This window comes from Culex quinquefasciatus, chromosome 3 (genome assembly GCF_015732765.1).
Source record: "Culex quinquefasciatus strain JHB chromosome 3, VPISU_Cqui_1.0_pri_paternal, whole genome shotgun sequence".
NCBI classification, from domain to species: Eukaryota; Metazoa; Arthropoda; class Insecta; order Diptera; family Culicidae; genus Culex; species Culex quinquefasciatus.
In genome coordinates, this window is record NC_051863.1 from 73567740 (window position 1) to 73584306 (window position 16567).

At 37.9% G+C, this 16567-nt stretch overlaps 2 protein-coding genes across 10 annotated transcripts in view; both read right to left on the reverse strand.

Annotated features, from left to right (window-relative positions):
* LOC6048354 (zwei Ig domain protein zig-8) overlaps nt 1-16567 on the reverse strand; it is a 628146-nt gene that overhangs the window by 320181 nt on the left and 291398 nt on the right. The window lies entirely within an intron of this gene.
* On the reverse strand, nt 4193-7205 carry LOC119768997 (glycine-rich cell wall structural protein 1.8-like). Its single transcript, XM_038260867.1, has 2 exons — nt 5729-7205; nt 4193-5661 (listed from the first exon to the last, which is right to left on the reverse strand). Exons 1-2 carry the CDS (start codon nt 6136-6138, stop codon nt 4254-4256), a joined length of 1818 nt encoding a protein of 605 aa, XP_038116795.1. The 5' UTR covers nt 6139-7205; the 3' UTR covers nt 4193-4253.

Consider the following 16567-nt stretch of genomic DNA (forward strand, 5'->3'; position numbering starts at 1 on the left):
GGCCAAATTGGCTGAAATTTGAGGTGAAGACTTACAAGACATATTCCATGTGCATGACAAAGCCCGATTTTGAAATGTTTACTTTTAAAAAAATACAAAAATGAAAAACTGACGATTTTTTATATGAAAAACACAAAAATATTTTTATCTTTTTTTCAAATAAACTTTTTGAAAATCGGGCTTCGTCATGCACACAGGACCGGTTTAACGAGGCTTCACCAAAAATTTAAGCCGATTTGGTCAAAGCAGTGTGGAGATATCGTGGATTCGACTTTAAGGGGTTACATACGTGTAGAAAATCACAAAATTTCATGTTTCAGAAAACTTATTCAATCCACTTAAAATGAGATTTTTAATCACTCCAGAAAGTTTCATGAAGATATTCCATGATTAAACTGAGTAAGAGAAATTTTGCCATGCGCAAAGCGAACTGTCAAACTTAGTGAGCATTTTTCTCTAAACGCGGAGTTGATTTACGGGTGCCACGATATCTCGAGATGGGATGGGCCAAATTGGCTGAAATTTGAGGTGAAGACTTACAAGACATATTCCATGTGCATGACAAAGCCCGATTTTGAAATGTTTACTTTTAAAAAAATACAAAAATGAAAAACTGACGATTTTTTATATGAAAAACACAAAAATATTTTTATCTTTTTTTCAAATAAACTTTTTGAAAATCGGGCTTCGTCATGCACACAGGACCGGTTTAACGAGGCTTCACCAAAAATTTAAGCCGATTTGGTCAAAGCAGTGTGGAGATATCGTGGCACCCGTTTTTTGAAACTGCTTACTTCAAAAAGCTCTATCTCGGCAATTATACAACCAAATGTCTTCAAATTTATTTTAATAATAGCTGAAAATATATATTTTAATGCCCTTAAAACAGATTTAAAAAAAGTTTAAGTGTGTGCTCAAACCAACCTCTGAATTTTTTGCCGATTTACATGTATGTAACCCCTTAAGTGTTGAATCACACGTAAAATCATGTTTTTACGTATAATGTGTTGCAAATTTACATCAAATTGCACTTAAATTTAAATGTTTAATGACGTGCAAAAGTGTTACATCAAAAATGATGTAACACTCAGAAATATTTTGTATGAGTATTTAATCGAAAAAAAATATATTCAAAAATAATTCCTTGAAAAGTTGGAGAAGTCAATTTACAGAAAGTTTTCTATACTTTAAGAATCTTCATTAAACCAGAATGGTCATTAAGAACAGACAATTTTAAAAAATGTTGATGTCCAAACATAAGGAGTTTGATTGTAATCGTCACAAATTTTTGCGTAATAGTTTTTCAAGTCTGAACTTTAAAAAGTGCAATTTATCAAAAAGTGTTATCTCGGCACTGGCTGACCCGATTTGGACCGTTTTGGTCTCATTTGATCAGTGTTGAGTCTTGATCCCATAAGTTGCTATTGAAAATGATAAAGTTAGTAAGTACTTCAAAAGTTATGCTAAAAAACGATTTTAACAAAAGAAGATTTAAAAAGGGTGGTTTTTGTCAGAAACCTCGTCATGTTAAACATTTTTAAAAAGGTTTTCGAAAGACCTTTTCAACGAGTTCAGTAGATTGAAGTTCTGACAACCCTATCAAAAGTTATAAGCACTTAAGTGTTATTTATGAACATTTTAGAGGCCGGATCTCATATATTTCGATGAAAAAGTTATCCGGATCTATCATGCAATCTGTCGTTGGATAGGTAATCAAAAGACCTTTCCAAGGAGTTCAGTATATTGAAGATCTGAGGACCCTATCAAAAGTTTATAACACTTAAGTGTTATTTATGAACTTTGTGGAGGCTGGATCTCAGATATTACCTAGCATTACACTCTAAATCTGAGGAAGGCACCAACCACCTAATGGTGGATTCAGTAACGTTTTAACTATATTCTTCAATGTTTAAACAACCTTATTTGTTTTTATGAAATCGAGAAAAAAAATTGAAGAAAATGTCAGCATTTCAATGGAAATAGAAGTGCAATGAATTAATATTGTTTTCGGACTCGTACTAAAGTAATTCAAATTTAAGTGAAATCTTCAAAAAGTGAGTTTTCGTTTAGGCTCAGATTTTTTCAAATTGGTTGATTGGAAAACTTAAATTGATCCTTTTTCAGTTAAAGTTTACTTAATATTTTTCTTTCGGAAAATGTCTATTTATTTAAATTTTAAAATATTTCTCGAACCCAGGCAAATATATTTTCGAAAACTGCGATATTTTTTTTGAGATTTCATTTTTGGACCTTTTTATAATTATAAGTCTTTTTATAATAGTAAGTTTTTCAGTGTTATCTAATTAACCTACATTTTTCAACTCCTGATGTCTCTGAACCCATTGATTCAATGCATGCCAAACTACATTTTTAAAGACCTTTTTCAACACCTAAGTCTATTTTTACGAAAAGAGAAAATCATCATAAAATTGAGTTCAAAAAAAGTTCAGAAAAGTTGCCTGCCAAAAGATAGTTGGCCAAAGTTACCATTCTGATAAAATCGATTCGATTTCTTTTCGTTTTTTTTTTGCTTTGAAAAAATGTTCTTCAATTTCTCACTTGGAAAAGCGGGCAATTAGTTTTTTTCAGATACGAATAAGTTAATGCAAAATATTTTTTTCTTGTTGTGTAGTTATAACCATTTTATAAAGTGTCTGAAATATTTTTGTTGAAAAGATAAAAAAAAATCGGAAAAGTTAAAAAAAAACGAAATGAAATAAAAAATGTATAACAAGTAAGTAGATATAGGTTGAAAATGGTTCATTTTATCACGTCAAGTTCTTTTCGATTGTAAATTTTGTTTTGCTTCAAAAAATGATTTTGGTAAGAATAATCTGATGTTTTTTTTATATTTTTCATTTAGTATTATGAATAAGAAAATGTTGTAAACATATAAAATACAAATAAAAAAATCGAAAATAAAAAAATCTTGGGAATTTAACTATAAGTGATAAAAACTTAAATTTATAAAAAAATCAGATTTTTTTCCGTGTACTTGTTTTTAACGAAAAAGTTTGAATCAAGAAAGGCTTCAATTGGGTCCTAAAATGAAGCGTAAATTGAGGATATTATTGTACAGAGCGATAAAGCTTATTTTTCTTTGTAAAATGACCCTTTGTACAACCTCAAAGTATTTAAAATGAATTTTTAAATCAATTTTGAAAAATTAAATTCGCGATCCTTCTTGACAGACAAAAAATGACATTAAAATGTAAAAAAAGTGATCAGAAATGGTTTTTAATCGTGTTTTTAACCGATGTACATTAAAATTTACATAGGGCTTTAGGACCCAATTCCTCGAGAACCGGCTTATCAGTTTGTTTTCTCCGCCAAAATCTTCCTTCCGCAGCACCGTCACCCTCACATCGGCTCTACGCCACTAGCTCGGCCGATTCTAACGTGACGGGGGCGCGCTTTACCAAATTATGATCCGTTGATTGATGGGACATCGTTTCGCGGGTGCTAAGCTCCCGCATGAAATCTCCAAGCGACGACAGGGACAGGGGTGTGAAAAAATGTGTGTCTGTGTATTTATGGTTTGTTGGTTAGCGGGAAAAGCTTTGGCATTAGAGATTGAGTGAGCTTTGGGAACTGATGGGGTCATCTGTGATTTTTGTTGTTGTGTGTTTGTTAATTGCCTCGATTAAGCAAGAATGAGATTGGGGTTTACCTGGCTTAAACGAACATCAAAGTGTACAAACCTGCGAAGGAGAAAAAAAGTCTTTTCAGTTATATAATTCTGATGATCAAACATTTCATAACGGCACATCAACCCGGAACAACCTCCGGAAGGGGGAAACATGCCACCACATTGATTTATTGAAGACATAACCATACATTACGCCGATAGAGCTGCGGAAAGTGGCTTCTCTGTGGGTCATATTTCGTTCGGAAAACTTCCTCTTTACCCCACCGGAGCAGTACTCAAAGACCAAAACTTCACGGCCAATGATTGGTGATGATTGCCAATGATTCATGATTGGTGCCTTTTTGGAGAGCGTACACGAGACGCTCGTTATCCAAATTGGGGAAACCCTTTCGACGATTCTTCGATTGGTCCTCGCGAATAGAGAGAGAGAGAGGTGAACCTTTTTGATTCCCTGAAGATGGATTGCGAAACGTGTGAGCACTTCTAGTAGACGCGGTGAATGAGAAAAATCGAGAAAGTGTGATATAAAATGATGAGATTGAATTTCATGTCAAACACTTTACTGGTATCCAAAAAGAACACAATTTCCAGAACACACTTTGGCTTACATCGACGGGGCTGGGCTGTCGCTGTCGTCGCTTTCTTCGGCCTGCACAGATCGGTAGTGTCCACCGGCACCATATCCTCCGTAGCCTCCGGCCTTGGTCGGTACGCATGGGACCTTAGCCACCGATGGGGCGCATCCGACCAGCAGGTTGGCTCCGCAGGAAACCTTTCCGGAACCACCGTACGAGACACCATGTGCGGCACCAGATGAGTAAGAAGCTGAACGATATCCACCGTGTCCGCCACCGTGAGAAGCTTCGTGTCCTCCGCCGTACGAGCCGCCGTAAGATCCTCCGTGAGATCCATAGCCACCATGGGAAGCTACTCCGTGGCCGTACGACTCGTGTCCTCCATAGGATCCACCGTGGGACGCTCCATGACCACCATGAGATCCTCCATAACCACCGCCGTATGAACCGTGGGACGCTCCATGACCACCGTGGGATCCTCCGTATGCAGCTTCGTAACCACCCTTTCCAGCGCCATGACCTCCACCGTAAGATCCTCCGTATGATCCATGGGCTGCCGCACCGTGACCTCCATAGCCACCCTTTCCTGCACCGCCGTGAGCTCCACCATACGACGCTCCACCGTACGCACCATGGGAAGCGCCATGACCACCGTGAGATCCTCCGTAAGCTGCTTCGTAACCACCTTTGCCGGCGTCGTGCGATCCACCGTAAGATCCTCCATATGATCCGTGGGCAGCAGCACCGTGACCTCCGTAACCACCCTTTCCTGCACCTCCGTGCGATCCACCGTAAGACGCTCCACCGTACGATCCATGGGACGCACCGTGCGATGCTCCATAACCACCCTTCTCTGCACCGTATCCGTGCGATGCTTCGTAACCTCCCTTAGCCGCTGCTCCATGACCACCGTAAGATCCGCCATACGATGCTGCTTCGTAACCTCCCTTTGCCGATTCGTGACCACCGTAGGAACCTCCGTGTGATGCTGCTCCATGGCCACCGCCGTACGTCGCCGCTCCGTAACCTCCCTTGCCAGCACCGTGCGATCCTCCTCCGTACGCTGCCTCATAACCTCCCTTAGCCGCTCCGTGACCTCCGTACGCTCCACCGTACGCCTCGTAGCCTCCCTTTCCAGCACCGTGCGATTCTCCGTGACCACCGTACGCTGCCTCGTAACCGCCCTTCGCTGCTCCGTGAGCACCTCCGTAACCTCCCTTTCCTTCACTGTGAGCTCCGCCGTACGATCCCTCGTAGCCGCCCTTGGCGCTGCCATGCTCGCTGTGTGATCCACCGTACGAGCCCTCGTAGCCGCCCTTCGAGCTGTGAGACTCGCTGTGCGATCCTCCGTACGATCCACCGTAAGACGATCCGTGCGACGATCCGTGGCCACCGTACTCTCCACCCTTGCCGTGATCAGCACCGCCGTATCCACCGCTGTAACAAGACAAACAACTACTTCAAGTTTTCGTAACGAACCCCCACCTTCACACGCAAGCCTTACCCGTACGAGGAATCTCCCTTGCTGCCACCGCCGTACGATCCGCTTCCGTACCCGTCCCCTCCCTTGCCGCCGGCGGCGTACCGCTGCTGCGCGTTGTCCGGCTCGCTGGCCGCCGCATCCTGATCCTCGTCGCAAATGGTTTCGGTTTCGCCGTTCGCGCCTACGATATCGGTACAAGCAACTGACCGTTTAGAACGCGTATCATCAACGTCACCGTCGGTACCTGGCTCCTCGGACAGTTTGTTGTCGGTCGCGGCGTCACTCAGCTCAACGTCAACCGTCTTCTCGTCGGTGGTGGTCGCGTCCTGCTCAGCGGCGACCACCTGGAGCGCATCCGAGTTGGCCGGCGCGGCACGGACCGGGCCTAGGGTGGCCACGACGACGAGGGCTAACACGATCACGAACTTCATCCTTCCAGCGGGACGGTCTGCTACCAAACTGAAACCACTTCCGAGAAGGGGGTCGGTTTTATTGATCGGCGGGTTTTGACCAGCTTGCAGTTATCGTGCCCGCAGGTACGACGAGCCCACGGAAAAAAAACGCACTTCGCGCAAAGTTTTTGTCGCGTGCCAATTTTGCACGACAGCAAGTTTCAACTCGGTTGAAATTTGTGCCGATTCTTGATGACCCGGCGGCGTCGATGTAACATCAGGCAGGAAATTGACGGATTGTCTTCTTTTTTTTTATTTTGCGCGCTGCAGTAAGTTTCGAATTGACATGTTGTTGGAAAGCGCGTGCTCAACGGAGGAGGAAACATCCTGAAATTATAATCCTGGCACATGAACATAGCACCACGGACACTACCCGTCCTCCAGGAGAGACGGATTGCAAGGAGAGAGTTGGGAGGTGCCTTCAGATTGAAGTTGGTTTGGTACCGTCAGGGGTGACAAAGTTTATTAGAATGATTTGGGTTGATTTATCTATTTTCATATTGTTACAACTTGGTTTGATATCTAATTCATTGGTTTATTCAGATGTCAAAATGTCAACTTGTGAATTTGTTGAGTCTATTGAATCTGTTGAGTTTGTTTAGGATGTGGGATATGTTGAGACCGTCAAGTCTGCGAATCTTTTGAGTCTGTTGAGTCTATTGAGTCATTTGATTTTTTGAGTCTGTGGGAAAGTTGAGACCGTCAACTGTATTGAGTCTGTTGAGTATGTCGAGTCTGTTGAGTCAATTTAATCGGTGGAGTTTGTTGTGTCTTCGGGTTTGTTGAAACTGTCAAGTCTACTGAATCTATAGAGTCTATTGAGTCTATTGAATCTATTGAGTCTTTTGAATTGTTTGAGTCTGTGGAGAAAGTTGAAACCCTCAAGTCTATTGGGTCTATTTATTTTGTCTAGTCTGTTCAGTCTGTCGAGTCTGTGGAGTCTGTTGAGTCTTTCGAGTATGTTGAGAACGTTTCGTCTCCCAGTGCATAACTGAAGCAATTTTTGGAAGTTTGGCTATATGGGAGACATTGGCTGTAATGGTATTAAAAATCATACTAACATAAAAAACTATAGTGTTTTGGAATCGGGATGATGTCAGCTATCGATTCTACTTATAACTACATGAAAATTTTCACAAAAATACGTATTTTTTTCTGTATTTTGAAAATGCAATTTTTCTTGAAAAAATACTCAAAATATGGGTAACAAAACGATCGGGATTTTTTCATAAACTTCGAAAGTTATAACACAAATTTATGAAAATAGATGCTCATTTTTTCACAATGCTACGTATTTTTTTGAGAAATACTCAAAATTTCATTTTTTTAACAATATGGGTATCAAATGTTCGGAATTTTTCTATACATATCGAATGCAATAACAACATTTTATTTAAACGTAAAAAAATCACAAAGCCACGTATTTTTCATAAAAAACTCAAAATTTCAGTTTTTTTTTTCTCAATATGGGTATCCAATGATTGGGTGTTTTTTCATGTATTTCGAATATAGTATCATTTTTTTCAATACTCAAAATTTTCACGAAACTGCATATTTTCGGAAAAAAAACACTAAAAATTTCGGTTTTTCGCAATATGGATCGATCGGGATTTTTTCATACATTTCGAATGTTGTTACACAATTTTTTACAAAACTACGTATTTTCTAAAGAAAATTCAAAATTTAAGTTTTTGACAATTTGAGTTCACAATAAATGTTCAAAATATCTCGAAAAAATACTTAAAATCTCAGTTTTTCACAATTTGTTTATCAAATAATCGGGTTTTTTCATAAATTTCGAATGCTCATTTTTTTAAATACTTAAAATTTTCACAAATTGACGTATTTTCTAAAAAATACTCAAAAACTCAAAGTTTCAAAATTTATTTCATTCGAAATGATTAAAAAAATTCCGATTGTTTGTTAACCAACTGAAATTTTGAGTGTTTTTTTTCGAAAATTCGTAGTTTTGTATTTTTTAGTATTTTTAACAAAGAATGTTGTTCATTTTATACCCAGAACTGAAATTAAGCGTATTTTTTTTAGAAAATAAGTTGTGTGAAAATGTTGAGTATTTTCAAACAAAAATGGTGTTATTACATTCTAAATGTATGAAAAAGTCCCGATCATTTGATACTCATATTGCAAAAAAAGCGAAATTTGGAGTATTTTTTCTAAAATACGTAGTTTTGTGAAAATGTTGAGTATTTCCAAAAAATGTTGTTAGGCTGGTACAAATATTTTTAAAAGTTTTTGTCCCCCCCCCCCCGCTTCAAAATTGGCCCGAAAAATAAGGGGGCAAAAAAAATATTTTTACAATAAACTTCAAAATTTCAATGAAAATTCAAGTGCAACCAGCTGAAATCAAATTAAAATACATTCTTCTGCGTTTAAAATCAATTTTAACATGTTTGGCTTTATTAAAAAATCCTAAGATTTTTTTGACAATTTTCGATGCAATATTTTTTTTTTCGATACAATTTTTGTTTTTGTCAGATCTTAGATTTTTTGAAAACTAATGATTGCAAAACAACTGAACTAGTGTAAAATGCATTTTAAACACTTTTTTCATTTAAATGTGAAGATTATGGCTTGTTATTTAAATTTTTATATTTTTTTTATTTTTTTGCCCCCCCCCCCTTGACCTCAGCCAGGGCCGAGGGACAAAAACTTTTTTAAATATTTGCATCGGCCTTATTACAATCGAAATATAAGAAAAAAAATCCAATCATTTGTACCAAAATTGAAAAAAAAACAAATTTTGGATTTTTTTTCGAAAACACGTAGTTTTGTGAAAATTTTCAGTATTTTCAATAAAATTGTATGACATTCGAAATGTATGACAAAAAAAAGTTCATTTGATTCCCATATAGCAATAACAAATATTTGAAGGTGTTTTTTAGAATAAAAAATTGCATTTTCAAAATACAGGATAATTACTACACCCAAAATTCAGAATCGAGATAATCGTTCTCTCAAAATTTATTGAGGGCTCAGTGCCAAAATCGATAGAATAATGGTACCAACTCACACCATCATAACAAATGAGTTCATTCGTTAGTTGAATCAATAAATCTCCAACAAGTGTCATACATCGACTTCTGACTTCTCCATGGTCACCAAGCTGTGGTGGCCGAGGCAGCTAAGTCATTCGATTGGTTTGTCAAAGGTCTCTGGTTCGATTCCCGTTGTCGACACTTTTGGTTTTTTGTTTGACGGATGAACTTTTTTTGCAAATGAACCTCGAGAGAATAGTTCTATCGCCCATCTCGAGCTGTGTTCTCTGCGTCCTTGAATGGTACCACTATTCTCTCGACTCGAGACCATCGTTCTCTCGGACTAGCGCTGCCAGTTTTGGGTGTAATTTTTGTAAAAATATGCGGTGCTTAACCGAGGCATGAATCTATTGAGTCTTTTGAATCAGTCTATTGTATTGAGTCTATTAAGTTTTTTTTATTTTCTGTATCTGTAGGTTAAGTTGAGGCCGTCAACACTATTGAGTCCATTGAGTCTGTTGAGCCTATTTATTTTGTGGCGTCTGCTGAAAATATTCTGCTGAGTCTGTGGAATCTATTTAGTTATTTGAGTCTGTTGAGTCTATTAAGTCTGTTGTGTCTATTCCGTCTATTGAGTCCATTTAGTCTGTTGAGTCTTTTGAATTGTTTGAGTCTGTGAGGAAAGTTGAAACTTTCAAGTCTATTGAGTCTATTTAATCTGTGGAGTCTGTTAAGTCATTCGAGTCTGTGGAGTCTGTTGAGTCTTTTGATTTTTATGAGTCTGTGGGGTAAGAGACCGTCAAGTCTATTGAGCCTATTGAGTCTTTTAAGCCTGTCGAGTCTGTCTGTCCATTGTGTCCGTTGAGTCTCCTGAGTTGGCAAGTTGTTGAGTAATATTTCCCAAGTTTGGCCGCCCCTGCCCACAGCTCGAGAAGCGTCCCCCGAACGACATTACGTCCGCCCGTATCCGATTCAGCACTTGTGCTACAAATGCTAAACCGGTGTATTCTAATCTAATAAAATTTCATGCTGTACTGATTTGTTTTAGCACGGAATGAAAGAAATACATTTGCCACGGTGTGTCTCGGGATATGCTCACGGAGTTTTCGCACGTGCGACGCGAGTTGGTTCTCGCAATTTTTGCCGAGCGCATACACAAGGACATGGGACCTGGGATATGACAAGACAGCACCTCCTCCGGCCGGCAGACGTACGGTAGTGGCAACACACTTTGCTGATGTGAGCACGTCGTCAACGTGGACTGCCTTTGACGGAGGTGAAGGCTGGGGTTGGAAACGAGTCGAGGATTGAATGTCAGAGACAAACAGAAGAAATGTTGTGTTATTAAAACTTCTAGCCTATTCTAAACTTAACATTGTTCAGATTTAACAACCCTGTCGTAATTAGTGCTTAAAACGTTATATAATTTGTAAATAACTCGTACTGGACATAACATTTAAAATTTTGTCTTAAAATAGTGATTGAATCACTTTTGATCCTTTCTTTTAATATTTTTGATGATTTTGTTGATTTGGCAACCCAGTCAAATGATGTAAAACACTATTGGGACTTTCTAATTATCGAGGACTCTGCTTGAGCCAAACTTAACACGAACCCGTTCAAGACCACCTCTCTTTATCTAAGATGTAGTGGTTTTTCTTACCCCACTTCAGAGTCAAAGAAAATGTGAAGAATTCGTACTTTTCCAAGAACAACCATCCGCCACCACCCACTCATATCCGTTATGACACTTCACATGATACGGTAATGCTATTTATTTCCAATAGATCTAAACATGCCCGACTGCTCGCGCGCCTGCTCATGTGTGTGTGTGACTATGTGATTTGTTGTGTTGTTGTTGTTCAGAATATGGGGAACGAAAATTTGATTCATCAATCGGTTTGATGTTGATTGGCTTGGATATTAACAGAGAGAAGAACGACAGCAGAAGAGAACTCGTTCTGCGCTGGCATGAAGTCAAAATCGATGTCAATGATGATGATGACGATGTGAAAGCACGATGCAACTTTTTTTCCCTCGCTCCCACTCTATCAAAAACCTTCGGAGCCATTGATTCGATACATACTTACAATGTTATTTACACTTTTGCTCGCGCCGTGATTCACAAATGAAATAAATCAATCACGTTTGACAGCTCGGCGTGAGTGTGAGAGAGTTTTCCCGGCAGCCAGCCAGCCAAGCCAGCAAGTGCCTGTCTGTCAAGCGTGGAACATTGTTGATATGGGAGCGAAACTTTGTTATGGACTCTCGGTAAAAACGAGCTTTCATGAGGGTAGTTTATTGTGGTGAAACTTGGGAAAACGGCTTTCATTGTAATAATGAAGTGTAACTATGAGCTAACTCACGACAGTATTCAAATAAGATCCCAAAACTCATTCAAATTTTAATTTTCTTGAAAGTATTTCGAATTTCAAGATTTACTTTTAATTAAGATTATCATAAGTCGCTACACGAATTCAAAACTTGAACACCAAAATCAATCATATAAAATTCACGGGTAAGTATTCAGAATTCTGAGTGCTAAGTGCCAGATGTAACCAAAGCACTTTTCGATCGGTTCTTCTTCTATATATAAATTGTCAACTTCGAAAATGCTGAAATACAATGGAAATTTCACTTTCACGACCCCCGGGTCTTTTGTGGTCTCTATTGCAAGTTTCTGCTCGAACCTAGGAGTCCAAAGGCTTGAATGGGGAGAGCACCCAAACCTTGTTTACTCCAAGAAACCTTCTACTCCAGGGTTCGAACTGACGACCTTTGGATTACGAGTCCAACTGCTGCCAGCGATTCCACCGGAGCAGGCTTGGTTTGGTGTGTTGTTTGTACTTATAGCGTGGAAACGACTTCTACACTTGGAATTACTTAACGGAATAACAACATCCAAGGCCGGGACCGACGTTTTACTTCCCCATCCGATGGAAGGTTGGAGCAGATGGGATTCGAACCCATGATCATCCGCTTACAAAGCGGACAGCGTAACCATTTGGCTATGGCTGTTACAACGTTTGGCAATCCAAACAGAGAATTGAACAAAAAGATTAATTTTAAACTCGAATTAGGCCGTTGCAAATATTTTCCAAAGTTTATGTCACCCCTCTCCAAAATTGAACCGAAAAATCTGGGGGCAAAAAAAAAATGATTCCAAAAAACATCAAAATTTCAATGCAAATTGAAATCTAATCAACTGAGAACAATAAAAAAATCAAATCAAATTATTCGCTCAACAGCATTGCCTTGGCGTTCTCGATTGCGAGATTCCTACTCGAAACTTTACGCTAGGTGTCCGAAGGCTTGATTGTTGAGGCAATTGCAAACCTCTTTTTACACCTTAGCTTCCATCCACCCCGGGATTCGAACTGACGACCTTTGGATTGTTAGTCCAACTGCCTGCCAGCGACTCCACCGAGGCAGGACCCAGAGAGACGACTCCTACACATGGACTGAGCTATCGACCTAACCCTTTAGGTTAGACCGGGGCCAACATTTACCTCCCCATCCGACGGAAGGCTTGGTCAGGCAAATCTCGTCTCGAAAAATGCCACTTGGACCTTCTGGGATCGAACCCAAGCCGACTGGATGAGAGGCAACTACGCTTACCCCTAAACCACGGCCCCGGATGAAAACAATCAAAATTTCCTTTTAAAGAAATTACAATGTACAGCACTGCAAAAAAAAAAATCTCGCATTAATAAAATTTTCGTCAAAATTTTGGGAATTAAAGATTGCATAACAACTGGACAGGTGTGTACTGCATTTTAAAACCCTTTTTTTTATAAAATGTTGACACCGTGGCCTATAATTTCAATTTTCCACTTTTTTTACTGAAAAGGTCTTTTGATTACCTATCCAACGACAGGTCGCATTATAGATCCGGACAACGTATTCATCAAAATATTTGAGATCCGACCTCCAAAAAGTGTATGTATAACACTTAAGTGCTTATAACTTTTGATAGGATTGTCAGATTTTCAAACTTTTGAACTCGTTGGAAAGGTCTTTTAAATACCTTTCTAAAAATGTACAACATGATGGATTTTCTTTCAAAAACCTCCCTTTTTACAATCTTCCAGCCTCGTTTTTAGCATAACTTTTGAAGTACTTACCTAAATTCTATAAATTATAATAGCGACTTATGGGACCCCAACACGGATCGAATGACACCAAAACAGACAAAATCGGTTGAGCCAGTGCCGAGATAATTCAGTGTAATTTTGTTTGCACAACATCCCACCACACACACAGACATTCGCTCAGAATTTGATTCTGAGTCGATATGTATACGTGAAGGTGGGTCTAGGAGGTCAAATTAAGAATTTAATTTTTTGAGTATTTTGGGAAATTGAGTTTTAGTTAAAAAAAAGTTTATTGAAAAATCTGAGAATTTTTTATCCGTGTTTTTCTCAATAGTCCTCAACATTACCTACAACTTTTAAGGGAAATTTACACCAAATTTATCAGAAAAAATATTCAAAAGTTTAGGGTGCACAGCAACGAAAGAAGTTGTTATCTTCTTATTTCAAAATTGTCAAACTTATGGACACAATCCTGCAATAATGTGGACAGTACTTTAGGGGATGAATAAAAAAATATTTCGATAGTACACGTAGTTTTGAGGATACTGAAATTTCTGTAACAAAAATCAGGGAGCAAAAGCTCTGGTTGTTGTGTACCGTTAAAGATTTTGGAATATTTACGCACCATTTGTATGGAGACTTGTATGGGTGAACCAATGACACAAAATAAATTCTGTGGTCATAGGGAAGGCCCCACAAAATTCGAGCGAAATTTAAAAAAGTAACAATAAAATATATTTCCGGTTTTGATATGGAATTGATCATCTACATAAATTTTGGAAAAAAGAAAAAAAATCAACATATGTCCCCTAAGGACATAAAATGCCAACTTTTCAGAAATTTCCAGGTAGTGCAAAAAATCTTTGACCGAGTTATAAATTTTCGAATCTACACTATTTTTTTCAAAAAATCGAAATATTGGTCGCAAAAAATTTTCAACTTAATTTTTTGATGTAAAATCAAATTTGCAATCAAAAAGTACTTGAGTGAAATTTTCATAAAGTGCACCGTTTTCAAGATTTAGCCATTTTTAGGATTTTTTTTTAAAATAGTCGCAGTTTTCCATTTTTTTTATAATTAGTGCACATGTTTGCCCACTTTTGAAAAAAAATATTTTTGAAAAGCTGAGAAAATTCTATAAATTTTTCTTTTTAAACTTTGTTGATACGACCTATAGTTGCTGGGATATTGCCATGCAAAGGTTTAAAAAGCAGGAAAATTGATGTTTTCTAAGTCTCACCCAAACAACCCATTATTTTCTAACGTCGATATCTCAGCAACTAATGGTCCGATTTTCAATGTTAAAATAAGAAACATTCGTAAAATTTTCCGATATTCCCGAAAACAATACTTTTATAATTCAAAAGGGCCAAACATTCAATATTACACTTTTTTGAAATGTTAGTCTTGATTAAAAAAAAATTAAAGTATTTTATTCGGAAAGATCGGAAAATGTCACAACCAGGGTTGTTAAAATATCAAAATATCAGCTCTCAGCAACTACAATTATCCCGCCTGAATATTCATGCCTCAAATACAACTGCTCTTCTCTCTTCATTGAAACTCTCAGCGCCGAACATAGCCGAACACGTTTTCGTGTTTACCCACTCGCGATTGACAATTTCCTTTTCTCTCTCATTCCCGCTTCCACGATCATCCTACCGCAACAGCTTTTAACCACAAAAGCCGCCACAAAACCAATTTCGCAAACGCAGTTTGATGGGACGTCATGCGTGGTCGGCTCCTAATCGCCATCCCGCGTTCTCTCATTGGAGTTTTTGGAGAAATTGAGAGACTCAGCGGTGAGAGCGCATAGTCAAGGAAAAGGGGAAGAGTGATAGAGAGAGAATGACATCGCTGGGAATCACGAGACACAAGAAGAGATCTCACAAGCTATAGTAACGACCACTATACTCTCGGATATTTTTGGTGCAGAGATAATCTATTGATAGCTTTTTTATCACTCATTTGCAACACTGGTCACAACTGTTTCATATTTTAACATTGATATTCGGACTATTCGTTGCTGAGATATCAACGTTAGAAAATGGTGGGTTGTTTGGGTGAAACTTAGAAAACATCAATTTTCCTGCTTTGATTTGCATGGCAATATTTCAGCAACTAAAGATCGTATCAACAAAGTTCAAAAAAGCAAAATTTAGAGAATTTTCTCAGCTTCTCAAAAAAAATTGTTTTCAAAAGTGGGCAAACATGTGCACTAATTTAAAAAAAGGAAAACTGCAACGATTTCAAAAAAAGTTACCTAAAACCGGCTATAACTTGAAAACGGTGCGCGTTATGAAAATTTCACTGAAGTACTTTTTGATTGCAAATTTGATTTTACATCAAAAAATGAAGTTGAAAAAATTTTGTGACCAATATTTCGATTTTTTGAAAAAATTAGTGTTGATTCGAAAATTCCTAACTCGTTCAAAGATTTTTTGCACAACCTGGAAATTTCTGAAAAGCATATCAAAAAATAAAAAAAATAATAAAGATAGTGTTTTATTGCAAATCAAGTTTAAGTGATAAAAAGTTAAATTAAAAATCTCCATTTTTTACCGTGTATCATTTTTTTCAGTGTAGTCCTTATCCATACCTACAACTTTCCCGAAGACACCAAATCGATCAAAAAAATCCTTCAAAAGATACATATTTTTGAATTTTCATACATCATTTTTGTATGGACAGCTGCCAAATTTGTATGGAAAATTATATGGACAAACTAATGATGCAAAATGGCTTCTTTGGGCATATCGAAGGCACCAACAAAGTTTCAGCCGGATTAAAAAATACAAAAAAAATCGAATGACCGAAATCTCAGAGAAATGCTCATTAATTAAAATTCATCTAAATTGTTCCCTGAAAAAAAAAAACTAAAAACGATAGAAGTTTTTCAAAGAATAAAATCGTAAAACGGTAATAGACTCAAAAATTGAAGAAAAAAAAACTGAATATAAAAACAACGATTTCACGGATTGAATCCCATTTAAACTTTAAAGCTATAGTGCCAGCTTCTGTCGCAACCAATCAAGTGCGTATTTGATCAGTGCACCAAAGCCTCTAAGAGATTATGCCTTGTAATTCCTTATTTTTGTTACAATGTGAACGTCGGTCGGGTAGGCTTTAGAAGTTCAATATCCAAGTGATTTTAAAGCCAATCCGAAAATTGAACCAAACTCTTTTGAAACTTTGAATGTTTTGTAGCTAATGAATGCTAGTATGCTCACTTAACAACGTTCAATCCAATTAACTCGTTTTTTTTGCCAAAGATGTAATTAACTACCATCATCTGCTGTGTTGCAATCCAAATTTCGA